The sequence below is a fragment of the Hyposmocoma kahamanoa genome, unplaced genomic scaffold (assembly GCF_003589595.1).
Source record: "Hyposmocoma kahamanoa isolate Upper Pololo Valley unplaced genomic scaffold, ASM358959v1 169, whole genome shotgun sequence".
In the NCBI taxonomy this organism is placed as follows: domain Eukaryota; kingdom Metazoa; phylum Arthropoda; class Insecta; order Lepidoptera; family Cosmopterigidae; genus Hyposmocoma; species Hyposmocoma kahamanoa.
In genome coordinates, this window is record NW_020653611.1 from 2,256,030 (window position 1) to 2,277,775 (window position 21,746).

General features: G+C 37.0%; 1 protein-coding gene across 2 annotated transcripts; it reads left to right on the forward strand.

Moving 5' to 3' along the window:
- The first annotated feature begins 10,534 nt into the window (after window positions 1-10,534).
- LOC113225689 lies at window positions 10,535-20,946 on the forward strand. 2 transcript variants are annotated; one of them, XM_026458070.1, is made up of 3 exons: window positions 10,535-10,821; window positions 15,949-16,084; window positions 20,576-20,946. In XM_026458070.1, the coding sequence occupies exons 1-3, from the start codon at window positions 10,673-10,675 to the stop codon at window positions 20,942-20,944; spliced, it is 654 nt and encodes a 217-aa protein (XP_026313855.1). In that variant the 5' UTR covers window positions 10,535-10,672; the 3' UTR covers window positions 20,945-20,946. The 2 variants fall into 2 exon arrangements, with proteins under 2 accessions (XP_026313855.1, XP_026313856.1); XM_026458071.1 differs by lacking the exon at window positions 20,576-20,946 and adding an exon at window positions 18,578-18,619.
- Window positions 20,947-21,746: the final 800 nt, after the last annotated feature.

Consider the following 21,746-nt stretch of genomic DNA (forward strand, 5'->3'; position numbering starts at 1 on the left):
CCTATTTTCCAGATAGGTACCGGAGCTGTAGGGACGCTCACTTCCCGTTGCGCATTGCACAACTAGCTGTTGCTACCGCTAAGCAGTCGACTCTGAGTCCACTAACAAATCTCCTCATTGGTGGCTGAGCTGTAAGGCACGCTCACTTCCCGACGCCGAAAAACGACGTCTGTCCAGCTCCCAATAACCTTAGCGGCTGGAGGGACCGGAGGATATCTAGCTTATCCTTTACTGGCTCTCCGGGGTAGTGCCGGAGATACCAATCGCAGTGTCCCGCGACAATGTCCGGACATAGCTTCCAACTTAAAGGGCAACTCACGTGTCCCGCGAGTCTCCTAGCTTCAGGCCCTCAACTAGACCGCTACTAAGACGCGCTCGCTGCTCACGTGACACGGCTTGGCCCAGACGCCCGCTGTACCCTGGTCTTGCCATCGAGACCGTAGTCTCTCCGGGAAACCCTATCCCTCGGGTCAGTAGATACGAACAATTTTACAAGATTGCACTCATCAATCGCGCGCGCAATCGTGCGTTCCAAAGTTGCCTTCGACACGGACGCTCTTTCGTTGTAATAAAAACGAACATTAGCAATCGCGCGAGAAAGACCGTTAGTTTCAAAAACTTCAAACAACAAAACCCCGCACGATTGCGCGTGCAGGCTTTCCCGCGCGCAAACCAGTACGCTCGATCACGCACGATAGAGTGAATGTGCAACTTAGCCCCCAAGTGACTTTTTCACCTTACTAGCTCGGAAAGGTTTTCTTTCTCCTTAGAAACCTGCGCGCAAAAGCGTTTTTTGATATATTTGAATACAAGCACTCGACAACAACTTTCAAACAACAACTTTGCATCCTTTTCTTTTTATAAAATATAAGTGCGCATTTGCCCTCCACCTCACCTGATGGAAAGTGACGATGAAGTCGACGATGGAGCATGCACACCTAAATAATGCCTATTCACTCTTGACTTGAAAAGGCTCAAGTTATAACGTTCAGGGAACAAGTCTGCAGGCAGGAAACTCCACTCCATAGCCGTCCGCCACATAAATGTGGAAGCGTAACGCTTCGTGCGAATCTTTGGAATACCCACAACATAGGGGTGGAACCGTGGTAGAACCCAAGCCTACACCTAGTTCCCCGGTGATGGAAAGGGGAAGGCGGAATTAAATCTTGTAATTCCATCGCACACTCTCCGTGATATATCCTGTAAAATACCGACAAGCATCAACTTTGTGTTCAAGGGTGTTCAAGGCTCTGAAGCTTCGCCTCCACTAATTCTGAGTCACCTATCGTACTCCATGCACGATCGGACTACTTGTACTTGGTACAGCTGAAGCAACTGTCCTGGTGTAAACGGATGAAGTCAAGTGATAGAGGTCGGAGGCAACTCTGCGCACTGGCTGATCTGGGGTCAGAACCTGAACTTGTAAGGTTCCTGTGCGCGCACAGGTTATAGTGTCCTTCTCGTATCGGTAGTCTATCTCGTAAGGGTAGGCAGGGAGGGTCACTATAATCAAAACTAACGTAGAAAGATATGGTGCTGGTCCCGGTGTAAAATAACGCCTCACCCTGGAAAGGAAGCTTTCTTGCTGCATTTTTGGCCATGGGTTCAATGTATCTGCCGAAGTTCAAATTGGGCGACAGATCCATTCCAAGTAGCTGGAGACAGTCGGCTATCGGTATATATCACGAAAAGTCGGAGTCAGCTCAAAGGGACTCCGTTTTGTGGAGAATAGACACTCCTGTGTTTTGGTACCGTCAAAATTTGACAAGATTGGCATTGCCCCAATCGGAGACTCCCTAGAGTGTCAAATATAAAGGGCTAACCATGGACTCTCGACAAGACTGGATTTCCTCTCAACTGACCCTTGCATTGGTCAAGTGCCTATCTTCAACTGTGCCGTCGTCAGCTTACGCAAAGGTACCTGGAATTAACATATCATTGATATACAGCAGAAAGAGAGTTGCAGACAGTACGGAACCCTATCTATCGCCATATGTTCGGAAGAATAGCCTTCTAAGACCGCTCGAATCGAACGTTCTCTCAAGAAATCCGAGATCCAATTGCAAAGGTCAGTGCGTAACAAATAACTGTTTTCCGTATATATGATCATTGACTTCATTCAATCGGGGACCAAAAGCGTATTTTGAATAACTAAAAGACGTGATTCTTTATGTTTCGCGCCACCGCTCTGATTTATGAACTAAACTGGATAACCTATCTTTTAAACCTACGTCGGGCCATATCATTTCATGAATTCATTGCCCCAGTTTCATTACCAGAGACATTATATCAGGGTTCCGCGTTATCCTACTTTTCTACGCTTTTTTGCGGCATCCAGTTTACCAACTCAACAAAGTCTCGTCCTCTAGCGGCCATATTCACAGTGAAACGATCGGAGAATTTCCCATAACATCTTTGCTTCTCAGATTTTGATGGTGGTATATCTTATACCACACAAAACTCTTATACGCAACCACCGGTACCGGCTTAGCACCTGGTTGGTTTGAATGTTCCTCTACAAAATCCAGTGACGAGACGAATAAGTTGCATGATGGCAAGCTACACGCCTATCCATAACAGTTGCAGTGCCACTCAGAGCTTTAAATCGCAAAGATCTGAGGGGCACTGACACTGGGCCCGTCACCCTGAGACAAGAGTTGACGAGTCCGATGTGCATGTAGTCCTTACCCTTCGAAACCGGAACACATTAATGCTGACATTACTGCTTGGCGGCAGAAATAGGTAAGGTGGCAGTACTACCCTAGACGAACTCTTTCACAAGGATCTCTACTGCTATTAAACTAGCTTAACAGGCTGTCTCGATCTATGATATTTAAAATAAATATTGTAAAAATGTTTAAATAATTAATAAATGTTTATTTACAAAGAGCAACCCCTAGAGTTTCTTACTCAATCTTTTCAGGGGATTTTGCCTTATGAACGAGTACTATAGTTTAATGAAATAAAGATTCTTATTTGAGTTTGAGATAAAGGTTGTTTTTATTTTCATTTTCATGATAGAATCACGGAATCGTTTCCACATTCGCTGGGGATGATTGCATTCTTGCAATAATTCCCGGCGCCTTGCCAATGTGGGTAATATAGAGATGTTGCATGCAAACTCTTCTTGCCCGACCGCTCTGATTTATGAACTAAACTACCTATCTTTTAACCAATATAGGTACGGTTAATTTCACTTTCCATTGTAGTTTCTTCTGGATCAGGTAATATCGCACCCTTCGTTTAATAATAATAAGGCCACGTGTGGAAAATGATAACTTTTGAGGAGTGAGGCTTAAAGATTCGACATTATGAGACGTCGAAATTTTTTTCCGGATTTTTTTTCTGACCATGGTTCTTATTATTAGTAATGAGGAGCTCAAATGTGCTCCAACGTTTTCTTACCTTTTCTAATACATCGTAGTCATAGTTACTTATTTGAGAAGCGAATAAGATTAATTGTTTTGAATCATTTCAATCTTTTTCAATTAATGCAAACTCCTTCGATATAGGTCAGTCATCGAGTATATAACCTAAAATAGAGAAGAAGTAAGGGCCATTCATCCAATTCATCAGGTTAAATATCAACTCTCGTTTGCGCTGAAATCACAAACTAGAAAACTGAAATAGTACAGCGCCAACAACTGACCTGTGTGTACGTCTCCATATATTCCAAACATATTCTGTATTTATTGTAATAAAGATAATATCTCTAATAATGGGGGCTGTTCCTTTGGTGGCGTGGGAAAAACAGCAAAACATCTAATTACAAAACAAACGGAATCACATTTCAGCTCAAGTTACACTGGACTATTGAAGTGAACCATTTGACGACACTCGTCAATTGTTTCGAATTCGGGCTGGCCAATCGGAGCGCAGTTGTCACAGTAATGATTTGGCAGAATAGTTTTCAAACAAATTAAATGACGTTTCTCCTCTATTTCTGGTTATATACTCGATAGTTCAGTAGAACCAAAGGAATTTAAACCATTCTAAACAGTTTTACGTTGGCATGTTGCGACATTTTCCGATTTAGATGTGGCGCATTCTTAATGGCTACAGAAAATGTCATTAAAATCTGTAATGTCCAACAAATTCTTAAATACCTCCAATTAACTGTTCTGTTTGTATTTTGTTTTTTGTTTCTATATTAATTTTTCACAAAATTCGGGGAGCATAATATTAGTAAATAAATAAGGCTGTTTACAAAAATGACCAAAAAATAAAGATGAATTCATAATGGTTCTACTTATCGATACTCTGTTAATTCCTTCCGTTTACGTTTCGTTTTTGACGATTGCCTTGCGACGATTTTTTAATCATTACCGACAAAAAAAAATTAAGTGCTGTAATGTTATACTGAATACATATAATCCTCCTATTTAACTTCGTTGGAAGAATCTTTCAGATCCTCAAAAGTTATAATATTAAATTTTTATTGAATTGATATTCAATTATTTTATCATAGATGGCGCTACGACTAAAAAGTCGTTGAAAGACCAAGTACAAAGACACGACGCAAGCACACAGAAAAATTCGTGAGGTCCGTTGGTTCGTTCCGTGGCTTAGTTGGTATAGCGTCTGGCACGGTATGCAAGAAGACGTCGTCGGTTCGAATCCGACCGGATCGAAGGATTTTTCTGAGTGTTTTTTCTGAGTGTTCGATCTTTGTATTAATAGGTAAGTTATAATATATTATATTACATATTACACAAAGGGTGCACATATAAGCTTTAAATATCCGGATCGTTGTATCATTTCAGTGTCAAAACAATGTGCTTAACAAAAGTTTTTATGTTATTATTTTGCCATACCAGTCTCGATTTCACGCAGGACATCCCTACTTCTACTGATCATTGCATGTCCAATAGTGAGGATCGACTAAATAATGCTTATCGTAAAATTTTAAGCATATCAAAAAGTGTTCGCTATGGCTCCAGCCGTGGTCGACATCTCTACTGGGACGGGAATTGGGCCCGTGACATAATGAGAAAGCGATGACATTCAAAAACGACATTTCATTGATGTGTTCATGTGGTGGAGCGCCGAGACAGGTACCATGACGTCGTAATTACCCACACGGTCACGGTCAATCCAAAACTTCGACCGTAGAGGCTAGAGGTTACGTAGGTGGAGGGATGTGTAACGCTAACTTTAGCATTACGCAGTTCGTGCTACGTAGCACCATTAAATCCACCATTTTATTCATAATTCAACGTAATTAAGTTTATTGAATGTTTTACCACGATGATATTCATATATTTTTTGAGAAATGACTCCACTAGGGTAACCTATCACAAACTCGAATATTTTTTTCAGAAATAACGTTTGTTAGAATTTTCATTACACCGAAAACCGAATAATAACGAAACCGTTGTTCTTTCGGGATATGTTGGATGTTTACCGCAAAGACACGATCAGGTTTGGTTAGATTAGGTTAAGTAAGGTTTAAAAGAAAAAACATTTTCCTCTCAAAATTACTTTCGAGTACGAAATGAAACTATTTTTCGGGATTTAAATCGCATATATTTGTTTTTTCAAATTTCTTGTACTTTCGAGGTTATGAAAATTCGACCAAACGTAATTTTTGGAAAATGTCATTTCAAACTACTGATAGGTACTAGTTATTAAAAAAGAATTCCTACGATCCGGTTGGATTCGAACCATACGTTGGTTCAAATCCAACTCCAAACCGTTCCCGACGATATGTCAACTAAGCCACGGAAGAACCAGACTGTGCACCTTACTAATTTTTCTATGTGCTTGTTTCAGATTTTTCTTTTTGTATTTTTAACGACTTTTTGCCGTAACGCCATCTGCGAGAAATCCATTTCTTCACTCAGCAATTTCACAAATAATAATTGAATATCATGGTGGTGAATATCTTGACATTCAATTAACTTAAAAATTACAATTATGAAAGCAACATCTGCCAGAAGCAACATCAACAATCCAGCCGGATCGAGGGAATTACTTCTAAGTGTATTAATAATTCGTTCAATGTGTTTTGTAAGCAATTAATTACCTAATATGCTTTTCGGATTTGAACGGGGTGTTGGAGAAATTACAGGCACATGGGACTTGTCAACTTATATCTCAGGGTGACGTGCGCAGAGGCAGTGCCCCTGAGATCTTTGTGATTTAAAGCTCTGGTGGCACTGCAACTATTATGGACAGCCGTGTCGCTTACCACAAGGCGCACGACGTGTTCGTCCCGTCACTTGATATCGTAATAATCTCAGTACAGAGTACTAAAAAAACCAACCTCAAAAGTACGTGGAATTACGTCTATTTGCTAAATTTCATTGAAATATCCCCTAGTTCGCCACTATACAGGACTTGATACTGGAGATAATAAAAATAAGTTCTCACTACGACACTACTCAAAGTATATCGAGAGAAAAACGCCTTGAATTGGAGAAATAGCAAAATCAACTAAATTATTGCTAAAAGTAATTGCTCCTAAATTAAAGTTAGGCGCTATTTATAAAAATGAATCTTCATGCGTGAACAGCCACCCTTTGAGGTGGATGATTTTCTTCAAAATGAAATGGGACCACTATGGAAGTACCCCCTTTCCAACAAAAAAGAATCATGAAAAACGGTTCACAAATACCGGAGTTATCGCGTAACATACATACAAAAAAAAAAAGAAAAAAAGAACATACAGTCGAATTGAGAACCTCCTCCTTTTTGAAGTCGGTTAAAAAGTACGCCTTCGATACCATAAAAAGAAGCCTACTCGAGCAAACTATCATACATCAACGCATAAAGGGTTTTACGGAAAATGTAATATTGTTAGTTTAGCCAATTTATTTGCAATCAACATGCACACGTACATATACTTACCGCTCTTTTCCCATCGGGATAGGTGGAGACTACCTTCAACTTGCTACGTCCCTGGAATATATCTTTCGCCTCATCAACACGTATGCATGCGCGCTGGCCTTGGCATGCCTTGACCTTTTACAATTAACCCACCTAGTTACTATTAACATTGAGATCTCTATGTAATGTCCCTTTATAACAACTATTTATATAACTCTCTCTCTCACACACACACACACACACACACACACACACACACGCACACGCACACACACACACACACACACACACACACACACACACACACATTTTTTTATTATTATTATTATTATTAATTTTTTTTTTTTATTTTTTTTTTTTTAAGTGTCATATTAGCTTATTCTTTCATTTTACTGGTTGTACTTACGTCACTAAATTATCATCATTTTGTTAGTATTATTATATTATCATTTTCTGCAATGGCTTACAATGATTGTAAAAATTGTTGTTTGTAATTTATTTACATTGCAACTGCTTTTTCAAACACGGTTTTATCAGGTTGGGTGAGAGCCTGGAGATCTGTCACACAGGTTAGTTCCTAGTATAGACTCCAGTCTCTTGCAAAGGTACTCTATTATTTAAGCATTTTCATGTAAATTACATTATAAAACTTTGTACCCTTGTAAGAGTAAAATAAACATTATTATTATTATTATTATTTGCCAAGTTTTATTGAAATCGGTTAACGGAAATTGGGAAAATGCAACTGAATTGAAACCAACTCCAATATATGCCACAATAACGTTATGAGTACGCTCGAGAATTAAACCCTGAACCGTCTAATGTAATCTATAGTGTTAATACCGACTCCACGAAACCGTTGCATTAGAAATGATATTAAAACATTGTGTTGTTTATTGGCTAAATTCACCATTTGAACATTAACTTTATAGTCATTTAGATAGAGTTAATTTAACGAGAATTACGTAAACGAAACACGTGGAAGTAGTCTACATTATATTGTCAGATTATTACCTATAAATAAAGATGTATACCTGGAGTAATGCATTACATTTCGTTCTTGTTCCTAAAATATTACTATTTGTGCACGTCATACAGAAAATTCGTATGTAATTATAACACGTTAAATTTATCTAGTTAAGTCAACTGACGACACGAATATTCATGTCAAACAATTCAATCAAACAATAATTTTATGGTTCAAAAACTTGCTTGCCATCTCATTGTGAAACCTTACAATAAAAAACGACTTAATCAAGTCGTTAATGCATTGAATAGTTATTAGTTATTAAAGGTACTTGCTCTACGAAATCCAGATTTTTTTGCATAGCAACGAGAAGAAAGTACTGCTGTAGCCTCCATTCCTTGTCACTGGGCAGCACAAGTTTCTCAGCATCGGAATTATCGCTTTCAACTCTCGCCGCATCTTCTTGTTTAAGCAAGTCCGAGAAAATTTTAGAATACACTTGAAAAAGGTTCCCCCCTTCATGATTTCTGAGCGCAATCCATAATGCGTTCGTGTCATACTTCCGTGGCATTCTTTGAACATTTCAAACGTACTTCAATCTCTTATTCACCGAATATTAGTACTCATTTTATAAAATAATTTTAAAAGTTACGGGTCCTCTTGGTTGGAGGAGTGTTCTATCAACGGAGGTTGCTCGGGCACTGAGCGAGAAGCTTGGCAAGTTGCTGGCAACTTGTTGCTTTTCTAGTTAAATATCTTGTGGGCGGATGACGCTTCCTAAGCACGCAAGAGAAAAAAAAACAATGGAAGTGCGTTTAGTTTTGATTACTATCAGATCAGAAGGTCGATTCGGAACTCTTCGGTATTTTAACGGAATCGCTCGATTGGATATCGTTCTCGAATCGAAGGACGCTTTCGAAGCTATTCAGAAAATTCCAAGTAAAACGTTCGACTCGGATTCGGAACTGGGGGTCTACTCTCGATCTCCGTCGGACATCCGTCCGAAACAATTACTGTCAAATAAGTAATATTCGACAAAATTAAAAGACAAGTATCAAGTATGAAGCTTCATTCGCATCACGCGTTCATCATTTGGTCAAGTATCACTTATTTGGCACTAATTGTTTCGGACGGAGATCGAGGTAGACCCCACGGTATCGTGTTTACGGAGTTAGTCTGTGTAATGGATTACAAAAAAAATTAAAATAATTTTATACACATTTTTAAGACTTCAAAGGCCTAAAATGTAGGAATTCATTAGTCTTGCATTAAAATAAATTAATAAAATGGAACAAAATCCAGACTTTATTTAAAATAATAAAAAATTTCCATATTACATTATTGCTTTGTAAACAATAGGTTATTTAAAATAATAAAAGACGTCCATATTACAATCGTGCTTTGTAAACAATAGAACGATCGGTAACTTTCATTCGATAACTATGTTCTGAATAAAGTTTGTAGCCTTTGCCGGTCGAGAAGTTCGAGTAATCGTACGGGTTTGACGTCATTTCGGTTCGGTTTCGAATACGGAAGTTTGACGTTCGATTCGGTTATTGTGAATAAAAATTAAAAGAGATCGTACGATATCAAATCGAATCGGTTCTGAAAAAGATTCTCGAAAAGATTCTGAATCTACCTGCTGAACTCTCCCTACAAAAGCTTGATATTGATTGGTTGTAGTTTCAAATTTAAAAAAAATTAAGTAGCGGTTATAGTTCTGTACACAGAACAGAGTTTCAAAAAAAAGAACGTCGTATTTTTGCTAATTAAAATACCAAACATGAAGCTACTCAAACGCGCTACTGCCTCCTGATTGGTTAAATTGGCTTAAAAATCTTGCAAACTGCATTGACTTACATTTGTAAGTCAATGGCAAACTGGCTATAAACCCTCGTTAAAAAATTATTGGTTAAAATATAAACGATACAATGCCACTATTCTGTCTCTTTAGTTTTTGTTTTGTAACGTTTGTTTGACTTTTAAATATATGAAGAGGCTGTATAATAAAACTTTGCCTACCCAAATAAACGTGTGAAAACTTATAAAAAAAATTGAGTTTGTGGTCATGGATTGTTAGCAAAATATTTATTTATTTATTTAAACTTAATTGCACACAAAACAGTACAAATGGCGGACTTAATGCCATTAGGCATTCTCTACCAGTCAACCAGAGAGCTGGGTTCAAAATAGTTAACAGGGGTGCATAACATGATAATTAAAACACATAGGAAGAAGTTTATAAATAATTATGATATATAGTTTAAACACAATGTAATACTCTTTTCTAATGACAATTCGTGATGATGGGACTTCAGACATAAGCAGGTTGTAAAAAATCATATAGTTGAGTATTAAACTGACCTTGCTTACGCTTAAATTGAAAAGCAAACTATTTTAAACTATTAAACGAACTATTTTATATTTCGTCAAAACGCCTCATAAAATGTGCTACAAAATTTTACAGTTATGTCTACATTCTCCGGAGGCCGCGGTCCCGCGACCACGGCGAGCGCGGGTGAAAATCGCTACGTGAGTTCTTAACATTACGAGCTTATGTCAAATATTTTTCAAGATTAAAAAAAACTAATTTAGATCATAATGTCAGTCACAATGTGAAATCAGTCTCGAGCACAGAGTACTTTTATAAATAAATTTTGTCTTTGGGTTATAAGTAAATTAATAAGTCGCCGAGAATAGAAAAGAAATAATTTAAAAAACAACAAGAAATAAAATTCCCGTCAAAATCATAACAATTAACAAAAACAATAACAGCAATGTAGCTGAAACCCAAACGTTTAAGTAATTAGGTATATTTCATAAATTTGCTGCATTCATACGCTATAGTCAGAATGGAAAGCTTATAAAGAGTAAAATATGCTGCAATCGAACACCGCTGATTTGGAGAAGCCGTTGACGAAGGAAGAAAGTTACGTACAGCGCAGGCAGCTTTTCAAGGACATCTGGGAGACTGCCTTAATTGTCAATGCAAAGGAAGATATTATGAACAAACCAAAAGTCATCAAGTAGGTACTTTATAGATGCACGAAACAGTACCTCAAAAAGTAATGTAATATCACATTACATTCCCGTAAAAATAATATTACAGTATGATGTCACCATCACTCACATCACACAGACCAAAAACGAGATGCGTTATGAAGCATTATGCCGTAGGCTCAACTCACACTGGCGCACAGTCGAAGCGTCGCGACGCGTCATGTTTCTCGCCTATAGCATAATCATCTATATTCTCCCATTATTAAGGTACAAATTTGTGTTTTGCAAATATGGAATCGAGCGGCTTCGCGCGTTGATGCTTGGTAGCTTTCGAGCGCCCCGTCACTTGGGCGCTGTGAGGTTTAGTTGAAAAACACGACGCAACGCGACGCTTCTGCGCCAGTGTGAGTTGAGGTTGCTGTTGAGCAAGAAGCCTATATACAATTTCATGTCATGCTTTGCTATCAGTAGCGGGTTTTCTTATGGAGCAGGGTATGCGGCGCACACGGGCGCTGGGACTTAAGGGGTGCCAAACGCGCGACATCCACACCTCCAAGAGCCTAAGTCCCCCGCGGCGCTAGAAAAATAAACGGGCTATTGCTTCCCAACATCACTTATAATTACAACAATTTCACCAGAATTTTTTACCACAGGGAAAGTGTATTCCGTTCTTATCCCATGCCTACTAAAGGGCGCCAGGGCAGGGTTTTGATTGCATCCCGGCGCTACATGGGCCAGCGCTGGCGCTATTTGCTATTAGCATGTCACTGCATTACAGTGTAGTATTACCATCACTTGCATCAAACGGACTAAAAATAAGTTATGTTAATAGGATCACGTCGTGTTATTACCAACATCATGTGTTATTACCAACACATTGCATTACAGCGTTATTATTACCGTCACTTGAATCACACAGACTAAAAATGAGTTGTTATAAGCATGATGTAGTGTTATTACCATCATATTGCATTACAATGTGATACCTCGATTCGCTCTGGACCTTTTGGAGGGGAAAGTGTCGTTTTTATTTTGACTTTCAATTATTTTGTGAAATCTGGTTTAAAGTGGAATAGGATAGTGCTATTGTGCCTTAATCGAAGATCCCCGGGCCGATACCCGTATCGGCCCGTTTTAAGGAATCCCGAGTCAATCCAAGCACGCCGCCTCAAATTGCCTATCCTCTTTGTGGCGGCCATATTTACAGAAACATAATTTACAAAGTGAAACCAAAATGAAGAAAAGAAAATGAAGAATAGGCTGTATGGCATTATGCCAAAGCCGTTAAAACTGTACTTTAAAAATAAATGTGATACCTCCATCACTCGCATTACACAAACCAAAAACGAGATGTGTTATTGTTTTTCTACTTAGTAATACTGCCATCACTCGCACATCACCTTACATATTTCTGCCGTCAAGCAGTAATGTAAGCATTATTGTGTTCCGGTTTTGAAGGGTAAAGGTGCTGGTGAAAATAAAGGCTTATAGATCTTGGTATGTCTCAGTCTCAGTCTCTCAAATCTTTGTGATTTCAAGCTCTGAATGGCACTGCAAGTGTTATTTACAGGCGTGTCGCTTACCACCAGATATGACTTGTTATTCTCGTCACTTGCTGTCATAGAAGAAAAAACCTGTTCCGAATATTACCGCCATGTAAACTAGAGCAGGTAGTAATAATGCAGTGTAAAGAAACTATTACATTTTTTAGCACAAACACAGCATAGGAAATGAAACTATTTTTCCGGATTTAAATCGCGTATATTTGTTTTTTCAAACAAACCGACGTTTCGGGCCCTTTACAGGTCCCATGATCACGGTTGACTGAGGTGGTACAGTCTTCAACCAGTTATGTCTAATATTTATACAAACCACCCTATTTTTTCACTATAGTTACAATAGTTATTAATTAAATATCTTATTTTTAATTATACAAAGAAAACATTCCAATTTACGCTACATTAAGTTTTACAAATTATTTTATCGAATGAATTTTTATTAAGTTCAATTTATTATTAATTATTAATAGAAATTAGTATAAACTAAAACATATTAATTAGTACTGCAGTCTTATGTCTGTTTGGGATTTTTCATTAGAGGAAATACTGGATCCCAAACTGGTGGTACGGAGAAACCGTCTTCCCTGTAAAAATTAGGATGTTTTTTAATTTCAATGGCCTCTCGCAGCATCCTGTGTAGATAACGGACTTCTTTTGCAAGGACCTGCGGTTTGTCAAATTTCATTGAATGTGTAGGTTTATCCATGACATGCTCGCAGACTGCAGACTTGTTTACGCGACGGTGTTTGACATCAGCTATATGTTCTTTGACGCGGGTACAAATACTTCGCTTTGTTTGTCCAATATAAGAGAGACCGCACTCACAGTCAAGCTTGTAAACTCCTGCATCCTGTAAGGGGATGTTACATTTCACGGGTCTCAGGAACTGAGAAATCTTCCTCAGGGGCTTGAAATAGGTCTTGATAGATGCGCGCATGAGGACTCTTACGATCTTGTCTGTAACACCTCTCACGTAAGGTAAGATGGCAGGTCTTCGCTCGACTGTTGGTGGTTTCACACGGGGCCTGTGGCATTGGCGTGGAATCTTCAACTTATTCGCATGTAGGACTTGCTTTATATGTTGAAGTTCCCCTGCCAGATGATTACTGTCGCAGACACCATGTGCTCTCTGAAACAAAGATTTGCCCACGGTAGCTAACTGGCTAGGATGGTGATGGGAATTACCATTGAGATACCTATCTGTATGGTACATAGCATTTGAAATATTCGCTAAAATCCGGTTACAAAAATTATGGTCCGAATAGGGTGTTCCAAATGAGTAGACAAATGTTTACAAAAATGGTGCTGATCAACAACGTGGAGTGGCTAAAACCAAATATTAATTGATAACTTTTTCATATTCCGGATTTCGAGTAATCAACCTTTGAAATGTATCGCGCAACATAACGCATTGCCGGGACATAATATGTATTATTATGATTTTGTGGAACAGAATGATGAAGCCACAGAATGATTGCAATATAGTACAGTTCTCTGATTTTCGAATCTTCACGACGCGAACGTTAGTAACACAGTTTGGCTTTTTGATTGCATAAGATGATTAATAATAATAATAAATTTATTTCTCTTCCACAAATGTTGGTAAATATTTTTGGCACAGGAACATATCTTATTTTCTAAACTGACAAAATTTGTAGGAGACTGGAATTTAAACTAAATCAGAAATCTGTGTCTTATCCTTTCAGGTACCCCACCTCAAACTCAATGTCATTTAAATTCACTCCAATTCTAATAGATATATATGTAAATAAAAATAACTAAGGGAACATGTATTTCCCTAAAACAGTCGTGCGTGGCTGTGTGTACGTGTTTTTTGTGATCAGGATTGCATGTATCGGTCTTAACTTGTGTGTACTATGTTATTTGTTTCATTTTTTATTTTCCCACATTTACGTTTCTACTGTAACTAATTTTGCAGTATCAATGTAATTTAAAGTATTTAAAATTTAAGTAACAAATTTATTTACTTTTCAATTCAAATTTATTGTTATTATATTTAATTTTTTTATTTAATACCTTGTACAGCCTAGAGATCTTTGCGCGAAAGCTGTTCTAACCGACTGCGGTCTACATAGATCATAATACCTTCTATTTTGTTTTTTGCTTATTATACCGGAAGAATCCACATCATTGAATGGACATAATTTTTTTTCTGACCGGCTTAAATGTAAAAGTGATGAGAGGACAAAATTCCGTCTTGCACCTAGATGGCGCTGATCAACAGCTTGGAAGTAGTTCATATTAAGTAAATGGCCGTGGATATAAATTAATGCCTCTTTAATATGGAATATAAGAAGCCAGTTTTTTCCCTTGTATGTAATACCGACCTCCAGTAAGAAATTGCACCCCAAGAAAAAGATTCTTAAGCTAAAATTATTTTCTGAACTTTGACAAATATGCGTGTCAATAGATGGCATTGTGCGTTACAAACTAATTTAGAAATTCATGCTTCTTAATACGGGTAGATGGAGCTAATCCTAAACAAAATAAAAGGATAACCGGCACAATCCATAATAATTTGTACAATAAGCGTCATCTAGTTGATTTGCTCGTTATTACTAGATGTAGAGGCAGCTTTGATACTATATAGCTCTTTGGTACTCGTCGCGACATCTGGTGTAACAATAGGTACTAAATACCCGACTGCGCTGTCTTGTATTTTTTTTATAACATCAAGTGACGGGACGGGCAAGTCGTGCGCCTGATGGTAAACTACACGCCTGCCCATAACAGTTGCAGTGCCACTCAGAGCTTTAAATCGCAAAGATCCTGTCAATGGTCCTGAAGCTTGATTTTAATTGCCTCTCCCGATCGGAAACTGCATCTTTTCCGAGTTGAGGCGTATAATAATGCGGATGGGCCACCCGATCGGATCGATTCCGTTTTGAATTAAAATCAGGGCCCAGATGGGTTACCGAGAAGATGAACCTGATTCCTACTATATCTTTCTAATTTGTGAGTTAAATCAACTATTTGAAATGTCAAAAGTTTCCGATCAGCCAGTTGAGAATCGCATTATGCGCCTCGACTCGGAGAAGACGCGGTTTCCGATTGGGAGACGCTATCAATATCAAGCTACCGGAGGGCGCTGCCACTGCGCCCGTCACCCTGAGACATGAGTTGACATGTCTTATGTGCCTGTAATTTCACCAGCACCCTTCAAAACCGGAACACAGTACTGCTGACATTACTGTTTGGCGGCAGAAATAGGCAAGGTGGCAACACTTACCTGGACGAACTCTTTCACAAGGAGCTCTACTGCGAATGAATATGCGTGTCAATAGATGGCATTGTGTGTTACAAAGTAATTTATAAATTAACGCTTCTTAATACGGGTAGATGTGGCTAATCTTAAACAATAATAGGTGCAATAAGCGCCATCTAGTTGATTTGCTTGTTATTACTAGATATTGGGAGAGCTTTGATAATAAATAGCTATTTGGTACTCATAGCGACATCTCGTGTACATACAGGTACTAAATACTCGACTACGCTGTCCTGCATCGCCGTTGTATCGCATAGCGATTAATTGGCCCGTGGTTAAACTAATAATTTTCGGTTTTGTGATTATAGAACGCTAAGAATGGATGAAATAGACAGATGCCCCGTTGGCCAATCAAAGAAGCAACGCATAAAGAATTTGAGACATGTGTGCAGAAGAATTCTTGATTTCTGTGATCGACAAGACGCTGCGGACTACTATTTGGGGGTTGGTAACCTCATTCAATAAGAAAACTTGTAGTTACTCTTCAATGTAGACATTATCATTATGGGTAGTTAACATGAAATAACGACATTCGTGCTTTCGACGTCTATGAAAAATATTAAACAGAATTTATATTTATTTTTTGTAAATTTCATAGTACTTATGTAACAGTTTTTGTAGATATAGTGGTCCCCAAACTAAATTACTTAAGAAAAAGAAGAGGGTAGTCAGACAATTTAACGGTGAGGGAATGACGAATTCAAAATCAACCAACAAAACATAGCGATATAAATTTACTTCTAGACCTTGGAATAATAACGCATAGAATGATAGTTTCATATCAAACGAACTGTCACAAGTGAGGCAAAAATCAAATTCATGTAGGCTAGTTTTAGTAGTAGATTAATTTTCGGTTTTAGTGAATATTTATATAAAAATACAAGTTGAAACGCGTTACTTCCTTGTGGAATGTGATGTTAGTATCTACTTAATGTTTATCTGACGTATTTTTATACTCATTTACCGCACATTTCGTCATTTTTAGCTAAAATTCTTGAGCTGTTCGCGGTGCAAGTTGACCTTGAGCACTGAAGGCCCGCCCGCTCGTGTAGGCCCATTGGGCGCGCTTCAATTTGCCTCACTTAGCGTGTGCGGACTACGTTTCTATGCGTTATTATTCTAAGTTCTAGACTTAATAGTTTGTGTAAGCTTACTGCTACCAATAACTCATCTGAGTGTTTAACAAATAAATAAAATCAAATGCTTACAACGATATCTATGTACTAGAGTACTAGGTATATGCGGCATTCCATTAGTGATTCAACGACACACTTTTAGACCACGCAATAGATTGCTTCTGCCACGATCTCGGCTACACATATACAGCTCAAGTCCCCACTCGATGTCGGTGAGGATATTCAATGAGCTCCCGCCCATTATTAAAAACGAGGAAAAGTATTCACTGTTTCTAAATAAATTAAAATTACATCTAATTAATAAATGCTATTACAATTTAAATGAATACTTTGATGACAAATAAAAATAATAATATTATAATAAATTTGAATAATAAATAAATGTTAATTATATTATATACAGTTATACTACTGTAATCTAATTAAATTCAAACTTTCAAGTGACATAATTCTACTCATAATATGACGTATTTCTTTATTATTATATGAATTTTTTTTTTTATATTATTATTTGATAAATAACAATTTTAATTAATAATTGAAATCTCGGCCTACCTCTGCTGTTATTGTTATCCCTAATAAAGGGCTCATATGTGTAGCATTATTTTAACTTTAAGACATGTTTACCATATGAATGCAATAAATATATTGAGTATTGAGTATTGAGTATTGATTCACTGATGTGCGGTGAAGAGGCTAGATATAATTTAGTTGGTTGTCAAACATTCAAGACGGCGCACGCAGATGTGGTCCTCTTTGAACATTAATTTACATCGGTGTGTTGCTCACATATCGCTATTTGACTAACTGTGGGAACATAAATGTAAAGTTTTAAATTATTCCCATTTATCGGGTAAGTAATGTTGTGGTTTTTGATTAATTTGTGCATTTGATGTTTGATAATCGCGAAATAGTATACAATATTTCACACATCCGTCTCGTTTCCCAAGCATATAATAAGCAACAGAGTATTCTGATTACCCAGTAACAGAGTATGTTTAAAATATGATTATAACACTTACTAAAGTTACAATAGGAATTTCAAAAATATAAAAAAGACTAGGCTCAACGATATTTATGTACTTCACTAGGCTGCATGATCTAAAGTTCTTCACCTTTCCGCAAGGAAAAATACATAAATAACATCAATAATTTGAAACACTTGACTGTATTTTTTTTCTTTTACTTAATTTGTTTTTCTTTTTAGTAATATAGTAATTACAAATAGGAAACGGAAGGACGCTGGGTCAAAGTAAACTGAAATGTATTGTGCAACTAATAGCGACTTTGCTAGGGGCTTTTCGTTAATTCCCCAACTATGGATAAATAACATTGGAAAACACTCAATATTATCTGATTGTCTAACTCATTATCAATAGCTATAGTCTGTGCACAGTACTACAGGACTGATACTCTTTAACAAAATTCAACACTAAAACAAAACACTATCACTATTGATGCAAAACAAAATATAACCCACACCCTCTCCAATTCATGTAACTCTATCTACAATATTAGTCGATAGAGTTACAAGAAGTGGAGAGGATGTGGGTTATATTTATCTGTATATAATGGAGTTGTTTAAGAAATACTTAAACATATAATTTAAATAAATAAATAGTAATAGAACAATTTAGTAGAATTAATAGATTAAGAATATAGCAATGTTCCATTTTTATTTTGGTCAGGCAACACTATTTTTTCTCTCTCTTCTCTCAAAAATTCTCTTGTAACGGCAGGTCTAAATTTAAATTACATTTTAAAGTCCATTGTAAATTCAACTTGCATTTTATTTGTACAGGAGCAATAAACGTTTTTGATGTAACTCCACTTATGCCATTCTTCCATAAGGGGTGCGACATAACCAAAAATAGAGACGAAATAAGGGCCATCCATCCATGATGGCAACTCATCAGGTAAATTGGCCTTAAATCACTTTTAAATATCAACTCTCGTTTGCGCTGAAATCACAAATTAGAAAAGTGAAATAGTACAACGCCAACAACTGACCTGTGTGTACATCTCAGTATATACCAAAAATATTATGTATTTATTGTAATAAAGATAATATATCTAATTATATGGTGCTGTTCCATTCGGTGGTGTGGGAAAAACAGCAAAACATCTAATTACAAAACAAACGAAATCACGTTAAACATAAATATGTAATTTTTAAATTTTCGTCCATTATAGCAAAGCTCAAGTAAAACTGGTCGATATGAAGTGAATCGCCAATCGGAGCGCAGTTGTCACCATAATGATGTGGCAGAATAGTTTTCTTTTTTTAACAAATTAAATGACATTTCGTCTTTATTTCTGGCTATATACTCGATGGTTGTGCTCTTCGGCTCGCAGTATATTCAACAATAAAATTATTGACGTATTATTTTATTTTAGAAAAATTACATATTTATGTTTAACGTGATTTCGTTTGTTTTGTAATTAGATGTTTTGTTGTTTTTCCCACACCACCGAATGGAACAGCACGCTATTGTTAGAGATATTTTCTGTATTACAATAAATACAAAATATTTTTGGAATATACGGAGACGTACACACATGCAGTTGTTGGCGCTGTCTATATTTTAGTGCAAATGCAAACGAGAGGTGATACTTATAAGTGATGTATCACTGATGAGTTACCAGAAATGTACGGCCCTTATTTCGTCTCTATTTCAGGTTATATACTCGATGCGTAGCTCATTGAGAGTGTCAACTCCTTCCGAGAAATAATAAACAAATCATAAAAATTTTACACGAGGCCTTCATTAAGTAAACCTCTTCTGATTAATAAGATTTTACCATATTTTGTCAGCAGTAACATTTTCATTGGTCTTGCCATTAATCAATTTGATCAATAAAAAATATTAACTTAACTAGTAAAACTAATTAAGGCAGTCGCAAGTTCACATATTGACGTGCGTTTTCATTATTTAAGTTAAACGATAAGATCTTCTATTAGAAAAAGATGTTATATAAAAAGCTCATTTTATTGGAAGGACAATAATTTTAATATTTGAAGTCGATTATAAATTAAAGTCTTAATTTTATTTTAAGTAATCAACATTTCTTTAAAATAAAGGACTTAACTATCTTATTCTAGTATTTTTCTACTATATTAATATTACGACTTCTTGTAATCAACAAATCCTTCAACAAAAATTATTCTATTTAGAATCGATTAATTGAATCGTTCAATCAATCGATTTAGAGCGGAAGGAGGTTTCCCATAACTAAATAGATCTTGTGACATCATAGTGGGTACAAAGAATGTGGCATGCTTTGTTTTCATACAAATTGATGTACTTGCGGCGTGTATCTACATATATGTTTGTGGCTTTAACCCATTTTTGCCCAAAATCGTAGGCGAAAACGGGAAATACGGCTTTTCGTATAATTCCATACTTATTACAAATTTCGATAAAAAAAAATATTTTTTATACGAATAAGAGGAAACTCTACACAATACCCACCTTGCAATCCTGACTCCATTTTTTTACTAGGCATTGCACATTACGATCGATTTTTATGAAACTCGATTTAAGTGTATACAATAACGAGTTTTTTGCATAAATTCATATCAATGCGATTTTCAGCGAATCGATTCAATAGAAAGGCGAAATATAATAAGCAGACATTTGAACAAAACTCAACTTACAAATGTCCTGACCATCTCTGCATACATACATTTCAAGAAATATTCTCATTGGGGCAGGCAGAAACTACAGCAGCAGCAACTTGCTACGATCCTGACTCACAGATTCCAAAATTCACTTAAAGATTCCAAAATTATTTTCAGGGTGCTAATGATGCGAAGGGCGCCCCGACACCTGCATGGCGTGGAAAAAAATTGAAACATAAACAAAAGAAAAAATTGAAAAATGTTAACAGTGCTGTTAGTAATATAAACGCTGACGATATGGTTAACGTAGCTCGTGTTACCATGTCAGCAGAGAGAAATTTATTGTCACCAAATGCATCATCTAAATCTATTATTAACAAACCAAAAGCGCCCAAGAAAAAGTTACTCAAACATAAAATCAGAGTGTCCAAGAAGGTAGATTACCCTAAAGAAGTTTCAACTATGAAAAGAAAGATAAAAAAGAAGCGCACACTCAAGAAGAAGACAAATACTGCGAATCCTTCTCGAAAAGCACCCTACATGTAAATTACTGAAAAATAAATGGAAATTATTTTTTAAAACTATATTATTATTTAAGCAGTCACCTAAACACTTATTAGACTATTCTATTTTAAGAGACCCTAATTCTAAGTTAAGGAGGTGTAATATGTGTTAGAAAGATAGGGCCCCTAATTTTAGCGACTTATATAAGTTAGTAAGAACGGCGTCCTTAATAAGGATCACGCCCACCCTTATTAACGCAGGGCCCTTGAATTCGGGTGGTGTAATAAGCTTATCATTTAACCAGTAATGACACCACGAAAGTTCTTTATTTTCCCGAAATTTCGGTTACAATATTTCTTTCAAAGACATTTTGCACATCTGTAGGCTGCGTGCGATGTTATAGCTAGTATCGACTGCTTCAAGCTGCGATCACATAGCAAACTACAGTCTTCTATGTATACACATATACCAAACCCCTCGAGCAGTTGCGACTGCTTCGGGAAGTTTGCAGCGTTCATCGTGCAGGCAAGCAGTCGCCAGTCATACACTGACTGCTCAAGCTGTCGACTGCTCTCGCGCAGTTACCTCCGCCCGCGCTCTTCATTCCACATCACGCGCGCATTTTCACAGCAGCAAATTCTACGCCACAAAATTCGTCGTCTGAACAAAAGTAGCAGTAGTAGTGCTTCTTTCTCAAAATCCATGTTGCTACTGGTTTGAATGAATTGTGAGTTGATTGATGCCAACTGCTGCAGTTGGTACGTATCAACTACTCCAGCAGTTATCAATGGCAGCCTCAAGCTGTTGACTATGACTGCAAGAGCGATCCGTGTATGTCGATCAT